The sequence below is a fragment of the Camelus dromedarius genome, chromosome 14 (genome assembly GCF_036321535.1).
Source record: "Camelus dromedarius isolate mCamDro1 chromosome 14, mCamDro1.pat, whole genome shotgun sequence".
NCBI classification, from domain to species: Eukaryota; Metazoa; Chordata; class Mammalia; order Artiodactyla; family Camelidae; genus Camelus; species Camelus dromedarius.
In genome coordinates, this window is record NC_087449.1 from 7,195,818 (window position 1) to 7,219,389 (window position 23,572).

At 38.5% G+C, this 23,572-nt stretch overlaps 1 protein-coding gene across 3 annotated transcripts in view; it reads right to left on the reverse strand.

Moving 5' to 3' along the window:
* DNAI3 (dynein axonemal intermediate chain 3) overlaps positions 1-23,572 on the reverse strand; it is a 63,632-nt gene that overhangs the window by 25,177 nt on the left and 14,883 nt on the right. For all 3 annotated transcript variants that reach the window (XR_010383779.1, XM_031465504.2, XM_010987168.3), the window contains exons 7-15: positions 22,752-22,951; positions 17,284-17,400; positions 13,678-13,868; positions 12,784-12,908; positions 10,787-10,876; positions 9,213-9,299; positions 8,213-8,341; positions 5,671-5,744; positions 1,167-1,311 (exon numbers count right to left, since the gene is read on the reverse strand). Coding sequence is in view for 2 of the 3 variants with exons in the window: in XM_031465504.2 (XP_031321364.1) it covers positions 1,167-1,311; positions 5,671-5,744; positions 8,213-8,341; positions 9,213-9,299; positions 10,787-10,876; positions 12,784-12,908; positions 13,678-13,868; positions 17,284-17,400; positions 22,752-22,951 (1,158 nt within the window). In the remaining variant the exon portion in view is untranslated. The remainder of the gene's footprint in view (positions 1-1,166; positions 1,312-5,670; positions 5,745-8,212; positions 8,342-9,212; positions 9,300-10,786; positions 10,877-12,783; positions 12,909-13,677; positions 13,869-17,283; positions 17,401-22,751; positions 22,952-23,572) is intronic.

Genomic DNA, 23,572 nt, shown 5'->3' on the forward strand with positions numbered 1-23,572 from the left:
AGCTGTGCTACTGGGGGAGCTTGTCTGGAGCCTCATTTCCAAATCCCAAAGCCTCATGTGTTGTTTAATTTCTGAAAATGTTTTGTATTCCATTCTACAACACATCCCTGCTGGTTTTAATATAAAATAGTGGCCTATTCCCCTGTCCCCTGAATCTTTTAAACAAAGCCCCGGACAGTTGTTCAGGGACCTTACATCCCCATGGCATGGCCAAGTCCCCTGGGGGACACACATGCCCCTGAGCTCCATGCAGAAGTGGTCCTGGGTCTGAACCAGAATCAGAAAGTGTCACCCTTTACATTTTCCCCTCGTGGCTGCCTCTCCACTGTTCTCCATCAGGATGTTTGTCCACACACTATACAATTATTTCCCGGTGAATTTTTGTTTGCTTGTTTCTTTTTAAACTATCTACTGCTCAGTAAATCCTACCCCAGGAGATCTCTAATCCTCCATTTCTCATTTCTAATCCCAGTTACTTCAGAAATATTCTCACCCCTCTGGGATTTCTTTACACTAAAATACATGACAATGTAATTCTAGTGATACTTGTAAGTCAAAGGAAAAGAAAAACACTAAGTTTGGAATTAGTACTGGACATTCCAAAGAAAGAGCCATCAATGTCAGAAGTCCATTCACACTTTTCACATACATGGCATCAGCAGCCATATCTTCCTTAAATTAAAGTTACTTTTCTTCATGCTCTGCCATTGAAGATAACGACAAATAATTTCTATTCCAATTACTTTCAGCTTTATTTGGTTATAGGTATTATAATACAATTCTACTATTGATATGCAAAATACTCAGAATTTTGGCTACAATATGGGTAAAATGAGCTTTTCCAGGCTAACCTGGAGAGTCTACCAATTTTAAGATATGCAATTGAATAATTATTACACAGACCACTGGTGAGGTATAACTTGCTTATACATGAATAAATATCAATCTTGAGTTCACAATAATTGTGATTTCTGGCTTGACCTAGGCAGGCATTACAATAACTTTCAATGAAAGAATCTATTGGTTGAATGAATACATGGATTGTAAGGTCCTGTGTTAATCTGAGCTGCTCTGCTTTTAGAGTGTGTGTATATATGTATGTCTATGCGTATGAATTATACAGTGTATGTAAGTAAATAAAACAGACTAAATCCCATGTTACTTACTTTAGAGAAAGGTTTCCAGGAGAGATCTAGATGCAAAAAAGTGGATGGTACATCAAAAGGAATTTCAATACTTTCTTCTTTCTTTTTCTCTGTTGGTTGGGGAGTTAAAGCTTTCTGTGGTCTGATATCCCAAAAACATATTGTGCTTAAAAAAAAGTTTATAGTTTATTTTGTTATTAAGTACAAAGAAGAGGTATAACCTTAGGACTACATTCTTGCTGCTACACATTAGCGATGTTTTATCATGGCTATATTTAATATCTCTGAAACTAAGATTTTTATGAAATGGGACTCTTTTGCACTTCACATTTTAGAGTATTACACAGTTTATAGGATTATTTAATTCTTATGTATGATATGTTATCATACATAAGAACTGAGTTTGTAAATTGACACAATTTTTAAAAATGTAACAGTTTTATTGAAATATAACTTATATACCACAAAATTCACCCACTTTACACAATTCAGTGATTTTTAATATATTCATCGAGTTGTACCAGCCATCATTACAATCAATTTTAGAAGATTTTCATCATCCTCCAGAAGATATTATGTACAGATTAGCAGTCAGTCCCCATTTTCCCCAGCCCTTCCCAACCAACCCTGGGCAACCACTAATATCTACCTCTCATCTGTATAGATTAGTCTATTCTGGACATTTCACATAAGTGGAATCATAATATGTGGTCTTTTGTGAATGGCTTCTTTCATTCAGCATATTTTCAAAGTTCATTCATGCTGTAGTATATATCAGTACTTCATTCCTTTGTACTGCCAAATAACATTGCATTGTATGGCATACCACAATTTACTTCCCCATTCATCATTTGATGGAGTGATGAATGAATAAACAAAGTTGGGTCACTTTTCCTTTTGCCTATTATAAATAATGCTGCTATGAATATTTGTTAAGTTTTGTGTGGATATAGGTTTTTTATTTCTCTTAGCTATATATTTAGGAGTGGAATTGCTGGGTTATGTGGTAATATCTATGTTTAATTTTTTGAGGAACTGCTAGATTGTTTTCTTTTTAATCACATGCTTTTCTGGGGGGGGGGTAGTAATTCAGGTTTTAAAAAATTAATTAATTTATTTTTAATGGAGGTACTGGGGATTGAACCCAGGACCTCATGCATGCTAAGTATGTGCCCTACCACTGAGCTATATCCTGCTCCCTCCACTGAGCTATAGCCTCCCCTCTTAGATTATTTTCTAAAGCATCTGCATTCTTTTTTGAGGATTCCAATTTCTCCACATTCTTACCAACAATTATTATTTGTTGTCATCTTTATTTTGGCTATACTAGTAGGTGAAGTGGTATCTCACCAAAAGTGGTTTTCATTTGCATTTGCTTGCACTTCAGGTGTAATATCTAGGAAATCATTCCCTAATCCAAGGTCATAAACATTTACATTTATGTTTGCCTATGTTTTCTTCTAAGAGTTTTACAGTTTTAGCTCTTACATTTAGGTCTTTATTTCGTTTTCAGTTAATTTTTGTATGGAGTGTGAGATAAGGGTTCAACTTCATTGTTTTGCCTGTGAATACCCAGTTGTCCCAGCACTGTTTGTGGAAAAGACTATTTTTTCTCCATTAAATTGCCTTCGTACCCTGTTGAAATCAGTTGACTATGGATGTACAGGCTTATTTCTGGACTCCCAACTCTATTCCACTGATCTATAGGTCTGTTCTTAGGTCATTATTTCTACAACTATAACTGCAGAAACTTTATAGAGATCAAGAAGTATGAGCCTTCCAACTTTGTTCTTCTCTGTCAAGACTGCTGGCTATTTGTGTCATTTTGGCTTTGATTTGATAGCTAATGATGCTGAACATCTTGTGCTTATTGGACATTTGTCTATTTTGGGATGGAGAAGAGTCTATTTCTGTGATATACCTATTGATACTCTTTTCTCATTTTAAAATGGATTATTTGTCTTTTTATTGTTGAGTTATAAGAGTTCTTTATATATTCTTGACAGAGATCTCCTATCAATACATGATTTGCCAATACTTTCTCCCATTGCATGGGTTGTCTTTTAAATCTCTTGATAGTGCTTCCAAAGGCAGTATCAAGTTTTGAATTTTGATGCAGTTCAGTTTATCTTTTTCTCTTTTATTAGTTGTGTTTTTGGTGTCATATACAAGAGTCTATATATATGTTATATATATATATAAAACAAGGCATACACAGAGTTGTATTTAATGTGCTTTGTACATAGTAGGCATATAATAAGTGTCATTTCTCTTCTTATTTCTTTTTTCTCACAGGTTGATTATGAAAATCAAATGAGACAATGTATGTGAAAATTATTAAGTTCCATATCTATCTAGAGTGTTATTTTTAATGAAAAAATACTTGGTACAAATTTATGATACATGTACAGTACTTCAGTATATAAGGTCTTTGTATTAATTACGTGAAAACATATAATAAGAATAGCAACGAATATGCCATATTAGCTCCATAATGTCTATCACTGAGGTCATGAGTAACTTGGTAAATTTAAGATACTATTAAAGAATTTAGATGTGCAAATTTAAGTATTTCGATAAACAGATGGTAACTCATGCAAGATGAACAAAACTTTTATTCATGTATGTGAATTATTTAATTAATATTAATCATTTATTTATTTAATAATGGATAAATAAAATTAATAAAAATATTAATCATTTTTATGGTCAAAACATAAATATTTGGTAGAATACCATAGATGACATAATAAGATCTGTTTTAAAATATAATTACAGTTGATTTAAAACTCTTTTTCAAAATTACATAGCTCTTCTTGAATCTCATTTATGGCATTAATTTGCATTATATGTGAAATGGTTTTGCTAAATACAGAAACTTCAGTAGAACTTTCTGCATCAATCAGTTACATTCTTAATTAGCAGAACCTTCTTTTATCTTATTCTATACTATAAGACCCTTAGTATGGTTGAAGTATAAAGGTTAGAACTGATCAGTTTTCCAGAGAGCTAAGCATTGGGCTTTCTAAACGCATAAACTATTTCTTCTTACTATAACAACTTTTAAAGGAACTATTTCCAGAATATTCCATAATATTTCCAAATTCAAGGGCCATCATTATAAACAACAATCAAGAACATGTACCTTCAATATATGACATGTAACATTTTACACATGGAACTGTTCATAGCTTCTAAACGCTCTCCAAGGCTACTGAAGAATAGTACAGCTTTGCATTCTGTTGTTTATAATCAACATTATACCATAAGCATTTCTCCATGAAATAATAATACAATTTTAATTGCTATATAATATTTCATATGGCCCTATAGGTGCCATGTGTTGTTTCTGTCTGGGCAGTAATTCCCCCCTCCTTGTTTTAGCAGGAACATTCTAACTGTTTTGGGGAGCTGCCCCTTCTGCACTGCGTGCAGTCAGGGGGAGCTGCCACTCAAGGTGCTTTGCTGCTCCTTCCCTGGTTGGATGGGTGAGTTCACGATGTAGCAGAAGCCAGATTCTCTTCTGTCACTCCGCATCTTCAACAGTGACACAATGGTTGGAACTGATTCATTCAGACAGAAGGGGCTGGCCATTCATTCTGGCCACTCACTATATATTGTGAGCTAAAGATGGATAATATATTTGCCCTCAGAGCCTCTTTTCTTTTATCCATAAGTATTTTCCAGGGTTGGTGAGAATATAAAAATAGCTCGCCTGTTAAAGCACCTAGTACAGTATTGGCATGAACTTCCAATAAATGTATTTTGTCCCCCTTAGGTTAACCATAGTCAATCTCTATTGCTTGCAATCAAGAACCTCACCCAATACGTGCCTATGGGGTTAATCATGTCTCCCCCACCTCCTGCCCATGGCTGCTGCTAATGTTACTGATGCCTTCACCTGCCACCCACAGCTGCTTCTGCTCCTGTCAGCACCTAAAGCTTAAGGTGCCATTACTTCTACTGGGTCAAAGCTATTTGGAATGGGAAAGTTTTGCCAGTATTTGGATGCTCTTCATATTTCCTACTTCACTATGAACTTTCAGTTCCATAAATTAAGGGATACAATTTTTAAAAATAAATATTCTTCGACATAGTTACAGAATTGTTTATAAAAACACTTGTAATAAATATGCAATAAAATATAAAACTCTTCCACTTTTTAAAAGAAACTTTCCCAATTAAATGTTGTAATCTTCATAATTGGATGTAAACAACACATACCGCAAATTTACAAGTATGTGAATGTGAAGAAACAGAATAACTATCGCTAATGTTACACAACATTATCAACTATTAAATCTAGTTCATTCTACTTTTTACAACATATTTGTATCTGTAAAACTTTTTTTTAATCAGCAACAATCTAACATTCTGTCCTTTAGTTATATTAGGTTTAATTGCTACAATAAAGACTATTAAAGGGACAGAAGAGGACAATGATAGAAGCATTTTTTTTAGAAGCATCTACAAAAAGAACATATTGTATGAAAACATAATAGGTAATGGTTAAAGTAAGACATACCAGTCTGCGGAACAAGTGGCAAGTTGACAGGATATTCCACTTCGATTTTCAAAGACAGAACCAAGTCTGTTAATCTATTTTTTAAAAACGCTGGAAGTTAGTTCTGTATACCTAGAACAGTAATGACTTTTTCCTAAAAGCTTTTTATTTTTACTTTAAAATGTTTTTCTTCTTTGCTTTAATTTTTATTAAAAGAACATAACACTAACAAAGAATTTGAAAACTAGGTTTTGAGGTCAAATACAATTCTACCATAAATATTTCCCAGTCTTTTTTCAAAGAAACATTTTTAAATTTTTAAATTAGTTTTAGTTAGTATATAAACTTCTATCCTAAGAGTTTTCAATTAATATAATTTGAACACTTACCTATGTAGGCATAAATCTTTCTGTTTTTTAATATATAGATGATGAATCATAATTTCATTACCATTTTATTAGAAATGTAGGCACTCCCTGTTTTCCACTATTAATTGTGGAGCTGAACACAGGAGCTTTTATGGGAGGGTTAAGTAGGTAAGATCAATAGAAAAGAGGCTTGGTGTTAAATCAGATTTGTGCAGCATGCAGCGAATGCTGGGGGGGCCTGCATTCTTCCAGTAATTAGTGGCACAACTCTGCTAGCACACAGAGGAGTCCAAGGAGAGTGAATGGCTCTTTAAGGGCCTAGAAGGTGCAAAGTTTCAATCAACTAGCTCTCAAAGGAGGTGAAATTTGCCTGTGAAGGTGCCACTCTCAAATCACATCAACAGGGAAACATGACTTTTCCCAATACCCTACCTTACACGATAGGACTAATGAGCAAAAAGCAAACAAAGGTGGGGGTTCCAGCAGCAGACAAACGGTGAAGGTGGGGTGGGAGGAAGGACACAGGTGCTGCACTGGTAAGGCCTACTGACGTCACAGGAGCTAGGGCCCTGGAAGCCTGGCGATGCTGCTGTGGCCTGAGCTGGTCTGGGGTCAGTTACAGCCGCCAGCTTCCACTGTGCTCTGATACACAGTCCAGAACCCACGGGGCCTCCCCCTCTAGTAAGACTTCCCGACTGTAGGAAATACAAGACCCCAAGTTCTGCTTGCTCTAGGGTTTTATGTTTTAATGGTTAAAAGAATAATAATAATAATATTATAGAAGTTCAGAAAATAGGTTTTAAAATCCAATATAATTCTACCTTATAATCTTTTCCAGTCTTCTTTCATGGATACACTTTGGCATGTGACTGTGTATCTTAAGACACAAATTGGATCATTTCTTTGTATAAATTCCCAAAATTTGAATTACAAATTACTGGTCAAAAACTTTGAAAATTTGGATGACTTAAGAACCACATCGGCTAATTGTATTACAAAACCTTTATGTTGGAACCAGTAATGTTAGAGTTCACTGGTTTTCACCATTTCCTCCTTTCTAACACAGGGAATTGTTTGAAATTTTCATTAAAAAATTGAATAGTTCCAAAATAGTACATTATTGTTGCTTTATTATTAATTTCTTTGATACTAGAAAGTCTGAACAATTTTCCTGTTTATCTACTAACTGTTTTTCAGTATATATCTTTAGCTTATTTACTGGAAAATTTGCATTTACCACATTTGGGACAAATATTTTTCTTCATTTTGTTATTTGTCCTTTATTTTTTAATTTAGAAAGTATATGTGTATGGTGCTTTGAATTTCTTTCAATAATAATTAGCTTAGAAAAACTACTGAATCCAGAAATAAGCTATTCTATCCTGATTTGTTGTATTTTTCCTTGATTTGTTATTTTATTTAAATTTATAATCACTTGAATTAATTTACATATGTGATGTGAGCTGAAATGGAGTTGAAATAAATTCCTTCCCTTGTGTTGCAACTTCCGTTGTCAAGTTAAACTTTTGTAAATAACAGAACTGCTATCTGGGCTATTTATTTTGGTCCATTACCACTTTGAAAAGTAATTGTGTTTTTCCATAATCTATTTGAATACCTTAAAGGGCTAACCTCTTCCCATAACTCTGAGTTTTCAGAATATTCTTTGATATACTCACCTCTTAATTCTTCAGAGCACATAGTAGATAGACCCTTAGCTTCCTGAAGGAAATGTTTGGGAAACTTACTAGTTTCCAAATTCACAAACCCTAGACTTTGTGGGTCAAGTACAGACCGCCTTGCCAAATGACACATTACTGTACGTCCCAGATCTTCAGAGTTGTCTGCTCTAAATAGCTCAAATCATAAATTTTAAATCCACAAAGGCTAATGGTGTAAAATATTTGCAGTCTAGTTTTACAACCTTAACCTTCTCCACTATTGTATTATATCAATGTTAATACCATGTACAATTTTTTCGTGGTTTATAAGCCATCAAAGTTGAAACATTGGCCTTATTCTCATCCCCAAGTCAGATACTGGTCTGTCAACAGTGACACAACTGTGTGATGTCTAGTTCCTGGTCATTTCACAATTTAAATGCAAATGGATTTTTGACTTGAAACATCCTCTTTGAATAAAATCTCCTGAAAGCTTATAAGCCAGCAGGGGAATAACTTACAAGCCAGACTCACCTCAAACGTGTCAGACAGCCAGTGTATATCGGTAATGACTTTCCTATGTCCGTTTTCTATTGAGGAGACAGCACAGTGTCTGATATACATTACTTCTTTATTACTCTCTGGTTCAAGTAGAAACAATGGCTGTAAAATGTTAAAAGAAAGTTATGTGCTAATTTCAGAGCGCTGATGAGTGAACTCATAATTTACCTATTATTCCAATTAAAATCAATAATTTGGAGAAATACCAGTTCAGGGAAAACCAGAAATTAGTGTTTCTATGTATCATATACTTAGGTAATAATCTTCTTTCTTTTTCAGTTTAGTCTAAGACTTTAATCAATAAACTTAACAAAAATTATTGACCCATTCCCTAAAAAACCAACAAGATTCCATTTCTGAAGGTGTATTTCTTTGAGTGCACAGAAGACCATCTCCCATTGTTTCTTGGTGAAGACCCGTCATGCTCAGGTTGAAGGACTTGGGGTGGAGATGTGTAAATGGTGGATAAGTACTGTGTTGGGAGCTGAGCAATCTCTTCCCAGCCCTCTTGGCAGAATCCATAGCTTCACAAAATCATAGTATATTATTATCAGAAAGGACTGTAACCCCTTTGTTGTATACATGAGAAAATTGATGCTTGCTGAGGGGGTGGGGGAGCATGTCCAAACTCGCAGGACTGTGGTCTAGAGCCTGGACGTGTGGCCCTTCTATCCAGTGCCTTTTCAGCTCCATCACTTTACACAACCCCTTGGCCCCTTCATTTTATTTAACAGCAATAACAACAAAAAGGAACTCCTGGGATAGACATTACCATCTGTTCTGTGCTGTTTTTAATCTAGAGGGTACATGAAAGCGATTGAAAACACGTCCACAAGCAGGTGTGAAGGCTTAGGAAATAACACTTTCCCCCCCACTGAGTCTTTGTTTAGCTTGGCAGCCCTCTTAGGTACTTTTTGATAAACTCCTGAGTGGAAAAAACTTGCAAGTGAAAAGTTATAAGAAGCCAACTAACCTTGAGGGTGACTTTTTTACTTCTGCTCCCACCCACCTTGATGTTTTCTATTCGATCCGCGTGTGTGGTGATGTCCCACATGACAATCTGAAACAGAAGGAAAGGTTCTCACAACAGATTTTCAGGGAACAGCTAATTGCGTCTTGAACATTAGGGAAAAAAAACATATTGGTATTGCATGCACTCTGATAAATCAACCACCTTGGTGGGCGGGAATAAACAAATTTACCTACATCTTTAGTAAGTCAGTCAGCAACTTTTAAAGCTAGTATTAAAAAATGTTTTCTTCTCTATAAAAGTATTTTCAGCACTTTGATTTTTGTGCTTGTGTTAATAAATGCTAGTGTTTTCTTAAATCCAACATAGACATCATGCAATTCTCTCTGCTTTGGGAAGAGTTCTTCCTCTGTTTTGGGAACTGTGCAGATTCTGAGGACAGTTGCTTTAGACCCAGGAGAAAACAGCCTGTTCTCCAGAATTAAGTACAAACACTCAACTGTCCAAAAGGCCAGGAAATGATGATTTTTATTTAATTGACTATTTTGGCCAATGCTGAATTTGCATATAAATGGATAGCCATTTTTTGAAAAATCAGAATAAAGTAGAAAATGCAACACTAAATTGGAATAATTTTCAATGATGAAAAGTCATTGCAGTACACTAAAACGTTAAAAATGTCAGGACAGAATTGTGAGTGGTTTTATTTTCATCATTTGCTTTTCTAAAATATCCTAAAACAAAGTTGTATCACCTTCATAATCAGTAAAAAAAAAAGCATTTCAGTATTTGCAGGGCTTGGAGGATGGGCTCTGAGTCATCATTATGACTGCCAGTTATTGTTGAACAAAACTTAGGGAGAAAATTAGTTTTCTTAGATGTTTTTGGCTTTGGATAAGTGGGCACGGATGATGCAGTCATCTACATTGCAACCACAAGGAAGTTCCCCTAGCCACACCACAAAAGATCATATATACCCTTGTAATGATCAAACTCACTGTATCACAGTGAATTTAAACTTTGATCACAAAGTAGCTATAAGATTTTTATTTTGCTTTATTGGACAAAAACAGGCAACTGGAGGATAGAACCTAAATTTTACATAAACTAGGTAACTTAAAAGAGAAAAAAGAAAAAGCAAATAGGCTATCAAATTATACATACATAAATTTAGTGATGTAGGTGTGTTTTCCAGAGAATTCTGTTTAAATTCTGGATCATTCCCAAACTCCTACCCCTAGGGAAATTTCAGAAGAGGCCCCTTGACTAAGAGGTTTTAATGCTCGTGGTTTTTGTTCTTCTGTGGGATCTTGTAAAATGTGTGGTTCTACCCCAGCGACACAAATAGATTTAACTTGTTTTGTTCCAGTTATCATAACTGGGTTACCCTGTGGACATCTCGAGCCCAGATACCATGTGTAGCATATCTTTATCCCCCAGTTCGTGGCATGGTGATTGGCACACAATTGGCATGCCTTCCTTCTGCTGAATTGAACCCTTAAGTTAAAAAAAAGTACCAAAATGTATTACAGAATGTTGTCTAAATTAATCCATAGCTGAAAAAGAGCCATACGTACCTGCCCATTTATGCAGCCTCCAGCAATGATATTAGGGTCACTTGGACAGAACTCGAAGCAGAAGATGTCATCTGGGCTCTCCAGCATTAACTAAGGTAAACCCCACAAATTCAAGGCAGAATGAGAAAACTTATTAAGATCATGGCTATAAAGTAATATTAAGACAATCAAAAGTCTAATTTTATAGCCATCTATAAGAGACATGCACATTCCCAGAATTCTACCTCTGGATTGGAAGCTGCTTTTGCGGAATTTTGTTCTGGACATTGACTGTGTGTATGAGAGCAGCAGGCAAGTTCTCAAGGGGACCCGGTCTCCCTCCCCCCACCCTCCATGGGTCATTGTTGAGACATGTTATAATTTTTTATAAACATAAAGACGATGAAATAAATGTTTCTGAAAAGTGTGGAAAACAAGTTTTGGGAGGGCAGGATGTTTGTATGATTTATTCCCCGCTGTACAGCTAGCCTGGCACAGAGTGAGCACTCAAAAACAAAATTTCTTGAACAAGAGAAGATGGCAGTATTGCCAATGATAACATTTCAAATTTTAAAATAATACAGACCCCATAAGGTAGACAACATCAAGTGCCTGGCGGGTAGGGCGGAAGCCCTGTAGGGAATACAGCAGTGTGAGGAAACAGGTGTACTGACCGTGGTTAGCATGTGTGCTACTGTGTTACCACCAAGCTAAACACTTGCACGGTTACCGTTCTTGAAACATAATGACCGAAACAACATGCCCCGGAGGCCATTGGTTTTCCATCACTGGGCTAAAGATTTCAAATTGGAATCGGGGTGAAGTATCTTGGTTTATTTGGTACTCAGTGGATTCTAGAGAAATCTCTAATTTTGACAATAAAATCTTTCAATACTCTCCTATAGCTTTGATTAGAACAAAGCTAAAAATTTGCATTATTCCTTTAAGAAATTGTGTGTCTTTTAAAACCTATTCTTCAAAATAGAGGAAAGGAGAGTCTTTCTTTCCTTCCTCTTCCTATTTGCCTGGAAGCTCAGCCACACTTCCGTGGCGTGGAGTGGAGAGTGGTTCTAAATACTGGAAACTGTGAGAAAACCCCAGCGAGAGAACAGCGCCATTCTTGCGGTAAGTGGGCTGACAAGGAAGAACTAGAGCTCTGTCATTTTGATCTCTGTGTCTCTAATAAGTAAAGCATCTAGACTCCATACCACTAACACTGCCTTAATTCGGATGAATTAGGGAAGGGGTAAAGGGAGACTAGGGTTTATTAGGGAAAGTCTTAGTTATGCAGTGCTTTATAGAAACCAAATATTGCTAAATTTAAGTACACTGAAAAAGCTTAATCTAACACTATAAAGCAATCTATCCCTAAGCAGAACTCTTCTGAAGCAGATACTGGAACTCAAACACTGTGGGTCAAACCCAGCCTTCAGCCATATTTTACTTGGATTGCTGTGTTTTGGTTTGGTTTAGTTATCTATTTAAAAATTGGAAGAGCTCACATAAAATGGCTGGATTCTCTTGACAAGTGGGACCACCGGCAAGGAGAGCAGAAGAGTAGCTATCCCCACAGATGGGCTGTGTACTCCCCAGGGCCACAGTCCCCACCATTCCCCACTGACACCCACACGGTCAACTTTACTCATTACCATCACCTACTGGCAGTCCTTGGAATTGAGGAAATTCATGTGAATCTAAAATCTCTCTGCATTTGAACAATTAGTATTTAAATAAAGCCCATAAAAGAGTTTGTTCTTTGAAATCAATTGAACATTCCTCTTACAATGTTTTTTTTTAATAACATGTTGATTTGTTCAATAAACCTTTTCAATAAACTAAGTATAAACTTGAGTTCTGCTCGAACTGAATGATGACAAATTCTGAACTGAAGAAAGCCTAACTTTATAAGGGTTTACAACATCAAGTGATTATAAAGTATTTTGCAATTAAAACTGCTAAAGATACGTGAAAGTAGTACTTGAAATTTCTAGACCATGTGGACGACTCTCCTTAATTACCTGAGGATGTATGGGATCGGAGAAGCTCCAGAAAAGAATCAGTGATGGCTGCAGCAATAATTTACCAGAAAAATGGACTCTCTCTTCAAAGGAGAGTCGTACAGCCACCGATACAGCTATTAGCCCTGATGGAAACACAACTAGAAATTAAAATCTGCAGCAACTGTACACGGAGAAGTGTTTTTAGGTTTTGCTTCCCAACATAGTCACTTCATTGCTATGTTGATGATATTTGCATATAAATATTCTATGAGAGGCCAAGAGTGTTCTTGGAACTCTACTGTCTAACACATTGGTTGCCAGTAGCCATGTGTCACTTACTTAGCACTTGAACTGTGACTGGTCCAAATTGAGAGGTACTGTTAGTATAAAATAAACAGTGAACTCTGAAGATTTAGTAAGAAAAAAGGTGTTTTTTAAATTTTGTTTTGGTGAGGAGAGGACCAATGTTGGGGAGGGAAGGGGGAAGAAAGAAGGCATGGATGGCTCTGTCCCTGGTTCCACCTTCATGCATCCTACCTCCCTCAGCCACTGAGCGCTTTAAAGGAGGTGTGTCTCCTATCTTGCTCAGTAATCAGAAGGTCGGAGGGAATGAAGCTAGTCTTGGGAGTCCAACAGGCCCCAGGCACATCCAGATTTGGCAAATCCAGCTAGGTGGCCTGAGCCAGTCACTTCCCTGGGAGCTTTGGTCCTCTCCTTATAAAGCAGAGACCAGAATGCAGTCCTACAGGGTAGCTGGGAGGATCATGATGGAGAGAAGGTTCAGAAAGCACTTGGCCTGCACTCAAGAATGGAAATTGTTTTACTGAAAGTGAGCTAGTTTGCTCACATATAAAAGCAACAGGCTATTTCAGTGTCTCCCAGAAGGGAATCCCAGCCATGATTCTGCCTCACCAAAGATAACTGGATGCCAGGAGACGCAGGTGATCATCTTCTCCGTGGGGCTATGAAGGTCAGTAAAGGACTGGTACTCTTTCAGGTGGGTATCAGTCTTGTCCCCAAAGGTGCCTTCTTCTTCTGCCAGGCGTTTCCAGTCATCAATAAATACATTCATGATTTCATTTTGCTGCAGGGCTATTTCAACACTTTTGTAAGAGAAAAAAAAGGAATTAAGATGTTGGATTTTAGTATTCAGTGATAGAAAGTTCCTCCTGCTTCATTTATACTGAAAAGAAAATAGTCAATTGTATTTGGTAACTAATGATTAACCCCATGTGAAATGAATTACTTAAGAGAAAAAAAAATCATGGCAGTGTGCTGCTCAGAACTTTTCCTACTGCCAGGATGCCATAGCTGACAGCCTCCCGCACGACCTGCCTCAGTTTCCCAGCCCAGGCCATGCTCTCTCCAGGCCAGTGACTGGGCATGGCAGCTGCGGGGACCTCAGGGCCTGCCAGCTGGGCTGTGGGCAGGACTCCTCCAACAGGCCGGCTTCCTCGGCAGCTCCCTGATGGGCTGGCTGAGACTCTGAAGTTCTCCCCGCCCAATCCTGCTCCCGGTTCCTTTATTTTTCACAGTGAGCTTCTCAGTAAACTTCTATTTTGAATTTGATCTCGTTTGCTTCTTGAAAACTCCCAACTGACAGAAAAGGCAATTTTCTTGGCCATTTTCAGTATCAAATGATCATGTATGCTTATTATTGTATTAATATAGACAATTATTTTAATATATATAATTCAAAACAACAAATAGGGGATTCTCAAGGGGGAGATCTGGAGTTAAGAATTGTGTGCGTGTGTGTGCGTGTGTGTGCGTGTGTGCGTGGTGGTGGTGGTTTCAGTTGTCACATGCCTGGCATGTGCTGATGTGTTTAATTCAATTACTAAACCACCTGCCATGCATGAGACAATCCCTAAAATGAAGACTTATCCTGCTAAAAATACTAATATTGCTCCTTCAAGAAACAATCTGGGTGCTAGGTTCATCTCTTCTTAGTCTAGGGACCTCAGCTTGACAGGCTCCTTGTTTTAAAAGTTACTATAAGTTACTATAAAGCTTATTGTCCCTTTATATGCTTAGGTTTGAAAGCTCAGCCCACTCCCAAGGCCTCTAGGAGCTTGCCCACTATTAGAATGCCACCCACGGCTTTACCCTAATAATCAAAAGTCCAGATAACTTGAATTTTAATAAATGTAGGAAGCTGAAAGAGTGCTTTCCAATATGAATTTCCTAAAATAAGGGGGAAAAAAACCCTTTATTTAGACAATTAAATATAAACAGTAAATTTCATAATAGATACTCCTAACATGTAATTAAACAAGGGTACCATGTAATACCTCTGTCATTAATCATTACACTACCATTCACTGCTTAACTGAATACTCTTTGGGCTAAATTCTTCCTATACTTCATCTTTCAAACTAGAAGCACTTCCTTGACCAGCAGCAGCAGCAGAACAAGCTGGAGCTGTTAGAAGTGCAGAGACACAGGCCCCTCCCAGACCCCCTGAGTCAGAACTGCATTTGAACAAGGTGTCCAGGGGGTTCATATGCACCGGAAAGTTTGAACAGCCCGGCTCAGGGTAGGGTCACAACCGGAGCTTCAAGGTTTAAACTCAGTTTCAAGTAGAAGCGTTTGCTAGCATTTTCAGAATCATTTCTTTCTGTTTCAGCCTGAATGAGAAAGGAATTCCCAAGAGAGAAATTAAAGACAGGGCCTTTGCTCTGGTTCCCTGATGCTTCTGTCTCAGCCTGAATGGGGAAGTGATTCTCAAGGGAGAAGTGAAGCCAGCACCTTTTCTCTGGCTTCCTGTTTCTTGATCTCCCTGCCTTCTACCACTTGGCTCCTGGGAGCAATGACTTAGGGGTTGACAAAGCTTGCCATCTGAGTGAGAGCCCCTGGGGTATCACTGTCTTTTAACCCCCAAATGAACATTTCTTAGTTGCTTTGGGAATCTCCTTGAAGTTCCTCTCTCTTCTCTCAGATCATTTTCTTCTTTTGCAAATAATGCTCTCCTTAGGTTTGTTCTGGACAAAATTCTAAGACAGAAAGAACTCATTTCTAAAATGTCTGTCTTCCAGAACAAAACTAGGTTTATAGTAATCTTAAAAAATTACATATGTTCATGTATGACTGAAGCATTATGCTGTATACCAGAAACTGACACAGCATTGTAAATTGACTATACTTCAATAAAATATATATATATATTATTAAGTAAACCTTTAGCAGTTTTATAGTGGGAAGCATGGCTGTGATGTAAATGTAGGTTTTTATTTATTCTTGGCCAGTGTAGTTAAAATTCCTGTACCAATGTTCCTCTTTCTTCTTACAGTTCTGGCTACTCCTTCCCACATCTCAAGGTGTAAATTTTGAAGCTGTTCACTATCCCTCTGTTTATAAGCATGACAATTAAAAGGGAAGAATAAAAGCCCACATCTAAAGATAATACACAAAGTCGATAACCGAGAATTGGCTATAGACCATTTATTCTCTTGAAATTGATTGTACATAGACAGACTTCTAATTTTTAATGTTCTTATGAAAAATTTTAATAACAACTTAATTTTAATATGAGGGAAAAAAATGCCCGGTTTTCTAAGTTTCTCACTGCCCACATGGGAAAAACTATAGCACACTTACTATGAGTGAGCGGCAAATAATTAATAAGCTCTCTTTGAATCATTAATAAATTTTTGAACCAGATTCCCTCTAGGTATAGGTAACAACTTTTGAGACTTGTTGGAATTTTCAAGACACTCAACCTTAAAATGTTTTCTTAAAAATAAAAATAAAAAAAGCTTAACTTTGGCTCTATGTGAACTTGTCAACCGAATCTTAAATTTGGGAAAGAAATGGAAACCAACCTATTGATATAACTGGCAGACCTGTCCACATGGTTCCACTTATCTGAACTCTGATATCAGCCTGATGAGACCTTATCAGACTCTCTAGCTAAGAAGCCCCAAGGCTCTGCCTCGGGTCTCAGTATTAGGGCAGGGGGGATTGTGAAGTCACCTCTCTTTCAGAGCCAGTAAGAGTGGCAGCAACACAGGAATTAGGGATAAGGGTGACGTATCCAAAAAGTACATCTGAATTGGATTCAGATTTCTATTTAAAAGATATTTTTGTAAATTTCTATTATCATTGTAACCATCATCCTCAACACCCACAGCATCCTCATCCTTGTGACCCTGTAAAAGTCAATAAAGCTAAGAAGGGGAGTGAGGAGTGAAGAAAAAGACTTAAAAGAAACCATGGTAAATAAATAATTGTTAATTTGCCATTAGGAAAACATCCTACCATGTTCAACTGTATACGTCTTCCAGGTTCGCACAGTTTGGTGTGGCCCTAGCTTGGACGGTCCAGGGTGTTGCTTAGCAACAGAAGGGAAAGAAAGACTGAGAATCTGGAGAGAGTGTCACACGCTCATGCGTATCTAGTAACTGTCTTCATACTCTATCTGGACACCAGGCATGGGGTTGTTTTTTAAGACTCATTATTATAACTAAATGCATACATTTTACGTTTTACTTTTAAAATTTAACATATAACTTTTACCTCATAGACACATTGTTAAGAAAATCAGTCAAAGTTTTTGATTGTTCCAGTGTCTTTTTTTCCTCTTCTGAAAATTCTCTTGGATGATATTGTGTCGTGGCATTTTGGGGATATGTCCTAATATTAAAAAAAAAAATTGAACACCAAAAATTAGATCAAAGACAAGCAAATATAGGTCACGACAGGTCAAAGGTTTGTCTCCGTGATAATATTAGGACATTACTTTACATTTAAATTCTATTCATTGAATTTTTTTCTTTATCCTGGACAATTGATACTGGCTGCCATTTGAAGTATTTTGTGAATTTCTCTCCAATATAATCAACAAGCTCTTTACTTTAAAAAAAAATTATTTAGGTATCACTTTAAACTTCAGAAAAGTTGTAAGAAGGCTATAAGAAATTCCCACACACTCCTCTTTACCAGATTCATCAATTATTAACATTTTGTCCGATTTGTATATTATTCTCTCTCTTCATTTCATTAAGTCAGTGTTTCTTAACCAGCGGGATCTTGTCCCATCTTCTCAACCCAGGAACATCTGGCAATGTCTGCAAACAACTGTGCTTGTCACAACTGGGAAGTGCTACTGGGATCTAGTGGGCAGAGCCCAGGGATGCGGTTAAACACCCTGCAGTGCTCGAGGCAGCCGCCCGCAGCAGAGAATTATCCAGCCCCAAATGTCAGCAGTGCTGGGGTTGAGAAGCTCTGTTCTAAACATACAAAACGAGGAACAATTTACATTTTGGAAGTTACGGCAGTACGGTCTCTGGGAGAAAGCTTATTCCATCCAGTCTGCTCTCAGGGTTCACCTCCACCCTTGAACATGACACACTGCACTGTACCTCTGCGCTTTGTCAGTGTCGCTCTCTAGACTGGGTGAGTTCCTTCATCTTAGAGTGTGGGGCTACAGAAGGATGACAGAGCACAGCCCTGAAGAGCGTGCACGCTGGTGACAGGCTGCCCGGCTTGCAGCCTGGTTCTATCTCGTACTAGCTGTGTCACCCTGAGCTAATTATTTAACCTCTCTGTGCCTGTTGTTTCATCTGTAAATGAAATACTTAAAGTACCTGGCTCATGATGTCACTGTAAGGACTGAATGTGTTAACAGATGCGAAGCTTTTAAGACAGTGCTTAGCGCATTTTTAAGTGCTCCAAAAAACTAGGTTGTATTTAACCTGTGTTTGCTGAACAAATTTCAGTAAAATATACTAATGCCTCTGTGAGAGGCAAATATATTAATGGAGAGTAATCAAACAGTGGTAAAGGGAATTTTGTTTATATTTAATAGAACAGTTGATTCTTTGCTCCTTGCCTAGAGCAGTATCCACAGCAGAAGGCAGAGGGAAGAAAGGATGTTGATGTTGGAACCAGAGACTTGGGTTCGGATCTCAGCTTCACCTTTTAGCTTCTATCCCACGCTAGACCCTCCAGGTAGGAATAAGTAAGAAATTACATGGCACCCGGTGGTTCCATCAAAGTAGCAACATGGCTCAAGAGTCATTCTTACTTTTTAAAATGTGATTTGTTTAGTTGTTTCTCAGCAAATTTATTCATTATTGCTTAAAATTTAAATTATGTTCCAAACACTGAGCTTTCACTTTCAACCTCTCTTTGTCTCAGTTTCTTTATTTGTAAGATGGGGGTAGTGCCTATCTCAGAGGGCAGTTGTGAGGATTAACTGAGTTCACATGTGCAAAGTACTTTGAAGAACGCCTGCTATGTAAGAGCATTGTAAGCCCTCGTTTTCATTGTCACTACTCTTTGAACCTCATCTTTGATTTTTTTTCCTTCTTCCATCACAATCATATATCCATCTTCTCCACCTAATTTCTGACCTTAGTAAGTAGCATCAGGATTCTTCTCCCAAGTCGCCTGGGTTTGAACCATTTGAGTTACTTCCGATTCTCACTCTGGGGGTCGAGACCTGATCCTATTTCTCATCTATTCATTCACATAGAAACAACTGTCCATCATTATTAGTCAACAGTCACTGAGGGTCTACTAAATCCAAAGTCCTAGCTAGGGGTATAGTTCAGTGGTAGAGCATTTGACTGCAAAGCCCTGTGGCTAGGGTCTCTTTTTTCAGAAGTCACTCTCCCTTTTTGAGTCTACCTCCTGAGTCTACCCTGGCTGACTCATTCTCATCACTTTTCTGTATACTTGGTTTGACTAAGAAATTTGTCTCAAAATCTGTTATTTTTTCGTGCTAATGAATCACATCTCCTCCTTCCTGTCTTACCCTCACTTCTTGGTGTTTAATGATCTCGGATGTCCTAATTCTCTGCCAAGACAGCACTACTAATCCTTGTCTTTCTCTTCACCTCTTTTGGTTCTGGCCTGTCTGTCCACCTGCCTCCCTGGCTTCTGACCCAAGTCTTGTCCTGACCCCTGGTATCTATGCACTTGTGCCTGAACTTTAACAGTGCACCTTCACGGTGTCTGACTCTTTGGTTCACAGAGATCTGAAAAGTGTGGTTTGTACTATGTTCCACACTGAGGACCCATGGTTTTCCTGGTCATGGCCTCTCTCAATGTATAGTTAACGGCTCTTCTCTTAACACTGAACTCAAGTCAGTCACCCATTCTGCACATTCTTCCTTAACTTGATCCCTCTCCTCCTCCTTTCCTTCCTCCTTTCCTTTTTTTCCCCTCCATTTAAAAAATATGTGCCAGGAAGTGTCCTAGGAACTGAGGATACAGAAGTAAAAATAGTCTAAGTCTCAGTCTCATGGGGCTTAAATTCTAAGTGGTGGTGAGGAGAAGGTGAGACGAGAGACAGTGACAAACAGATATCAAGTGATGGGAGCAACATGAAGAAAAATAAAGCAAGGGGCGAGATAGTGAGGGGTGCTGCTTTTATACAGGAGTGTCAAGGAATGCCTCATTCAAGCCGTGGTCTGAATGAAGGAGCAAATAAACCCTATGGATGGGGGGAGAGCAGCCTCTGTAGAGGAGCTGTAAGCATAAATACATCAGGTATGAGTAGGTTTGGTGAATTCAAGGAACAAGGAAGCCAGTGGTGCTGGAATGGATGAGCCAGCGGAGTTGTGGGAAATGAGGGCAGAGGGGGAAATGGGACTCAGATCATTTGAAGCCCTGGAGGTTCCTTCAGGATGGGAGGCCACAGGAGGGGTTTTGTCTGAGACATTTATATGACTTACATTTTAACAGGATTAGTCTGGCTCCTCTATGAAGAACAGAATGTAGAAGGGAAGGGACGGATAGAGCAAGCCCAGTTAGGAAGCATTACAGTAATCCAGGCAAGAGATGATGACGGCTTGGTCCAAGGTGATAGCAGTAAATATATTCTGAAGATAGAGCCAGTGAAGTTCAAAGTTTGGGGTCTGAGTTATTACAAGAAGATCATTGTCATTTACTGAGATGAGAAAGATTTGGGGAGTTTCAGGTTCGAAAATAGAAACTCAAAAGTTCATTGTTGGGTATGTCCATTGTGAGACACCTGTTAGATATTTAAGGAAGCAGATGAATAAATGGGTGTACAGTTCGAGGGAGAGATTAAGGCTGAGGGTATAGATTTGGGAGCCATCAGCAAACCAATAATAGGTAATGCCACAGGACTGGATAAATTCACCCAGGGATGAAGTGTAGTTAGAGAAAACATCAACCAGAGTTAGCTGCAGGTGTCCTTTAATATTTAAAAGTCAGGAGGAGGAGGACCAAGTAAAAGAGACTGAGAAGGAGCTGCCAGTGACTTCGGAGGGGTACAGTGAGTATTGTCCAGAAGCCAAGGGGAAAATGTGTGTGTAGAAAGAAGGAGAAATGGTCAACCATGTTAAATACTGCTCAGAAGTGGAGAAAGATGGGGTCTGGAAACTGGATTAGGCAAACAGACCACTGGAGGTCTTCAGTGACCTTGTTAAGACTGGAGTGGGCTTGAAACAGAGTGGCAGAAGAGAAAGTGGAACTAGAGAATGTGGACAACTGTTGTGAGGAGTTTTGTTGCAAAAAAAAAAAAAAGTTGGAGAAATTAGCTAATAGGGGAAAGGCCAAACATTTTTTGTTCACTTTAATGATGGGAGTTATGCATTTTGTATTTACACATGTCTGCTTTCCACCCTTTCTTCTTGGCTTACTTTTAGACACTGGTCACATTTTGCCTGGTTTAGTTAAAACAGACTCCTATTTGGCCAATCTCCTCAACTCCAGGCTTTTTCTTTCCTCTGCTCTCCAATACATACTGCCTGGCTCATAATAGCTTCACCATCTTGCCTCTCCTTCACTTCAGGTTGCCAACGTTCTCTACTGTCTGCCACAGAGAACCCACTTCTCTGTCTGCTGCTGCTGCGGCTCCCTCCACCCTACCCAGCTGGTCTCCTTGTGGTCCCATGCAAACTCTGGTCACCACATCCCTTTGAACTGTTCCAGTAACTTAAAAAATTTAGGCTGTTTTCCATTTCTATGTCTCCAAATCATATTCAACATTTGCTGCTTGTCTTCTATGAATCTAAAATTATCTCCAAATAAAAGTTTTTTTTTTAATCCTAAAAAAATATGTATGGCTTAGCTAAGTATGTCATCAAATTTATACAACATTCAAAACCTAGCTCAATTCCCTCAGCAATCCATTTCACACCAATTTATTCACTGGATAAATTTTAATTAAGAACTTGCTGTGTAAAATGATATCATTGATAGCCTCAAAGTAGCCTGGATGTAAGGCAGACAGACAGGTAGCAGATGAGGACAATATGGATCATCAGTTTGGTGATATATAAAGATACCTCTAAGTTCCAGTGGGAACCCACAGGAGACAGGGATCAGCTCTACCTGGAGTCTGCAGGAACTCACAGAGGATGGGCTATTGAACTGGAATTTAGAGTCAAGAGGGGTGGATAAGGTAGTGAAGGGCATTTTATGCAGAGGAACAGTATGGGCAAAGGCAGGAAGATGTGGAAGAGCAGGTATTCTGCGAGCTGGAAGCAGCTCGTAGACTAGAGCCTGGAGGGCTTGTCTGGGAACAGGGCTGGAGAGGCAGACAGTTCCTCATCATGGAGGAAGGAGGACCTTAGATGTCATCCTAAGGGCTCTGGATGTGATGGGGAGCCATGGGAGAGATGCAGGCAGCGATGTAACACAATCTGATTCGATACGTAGGAATGATCACTTAGGTGGTAGACTAGACCAGTTAGAAGGTGATGATAATATTCCAAGTGAGCGATGACCAGGGCCCCTTCTCTGAAAGCAGAACTGTAATTATTAACAGCATCACTCGTTTCCCGACTTCATAGTCTTTATAGTCTTATATATTGGTATTTCATTTTCCCAGATTTTTGAAAGATGTTGTTGATTATAATTACACCTTCTTGAGATGAATTACTCCGTGGAGATCTGGCATCACTGTCAATTCATTTCTATTATAAAGATCTCTCGAAATAATCATGGATGTTGCTAGATTTTACTGTAATTGACATTAAAATATATATATAAATCCGTCGCATACTTACCATCTTGTCTGAGTACTTATGTCCTTGATTTGGGGGACGACTTGCATGCCAACATCTCTCTCAAGTTGCTTAAGAGTAAAATTTTTATCTGGGTAGGCTGTACATTCAATATAGGCATCTTTTACACTGGAAGCATTCTGGTCACTGAACTTAATAGGGGCACCAAATTCACTTCGTTTTCGAGAAATCATATATGTAATCTGCAACACATGTAAGCAGTAAAGGAAATATTACCAAGTCTGTGGAGAAGAACGGATGTGGGGTCAACAACACTGATGCTCTGCCCTCATCCTCGCAGACCCTTTGTGTACTTGCTGTGCACCCTTCCAGGTCCGTGTGCTCTCTGTTCCCACAGCCGCCACCTGCTGCTCTTCTGTGGAGGATGCTCTAGGGCTACGGGGACCACTTTGCCGGAAGGTACAAAGAACAGGAAGTGACTGGAAGTTTACATCTTGATCAGTGATAGACTGGCAGGAGACACATGTAATCCCATCTCTTTTGCTTCTGTTTGCGACACCTCTGAGTTCCCCTAGGGGTTCAGGCTGAAGCCTTACCTCCGCCAGCCTTTTGCCTGAAACTGCACCCTTGCAGAGTTTCTGCCTTGTCTCTGTCCTGCCATGTTTCCCATTCTCTTATGGAACACTTGCGTAATACATCACTTGCACATAACTGCTCCTCTCAGGGGCTGGTGTGTGTTCGTTTCCTAGGGTTGCTATAACCAAGTGGCTTAAAACAACAAGAATTTATTCTCTGTCAGCTGTAAAGGCTCGAAGTCTGAAATAAAGTGTTAGGGGTTGGTTCCTTCTGAGGGTTCTGAAATA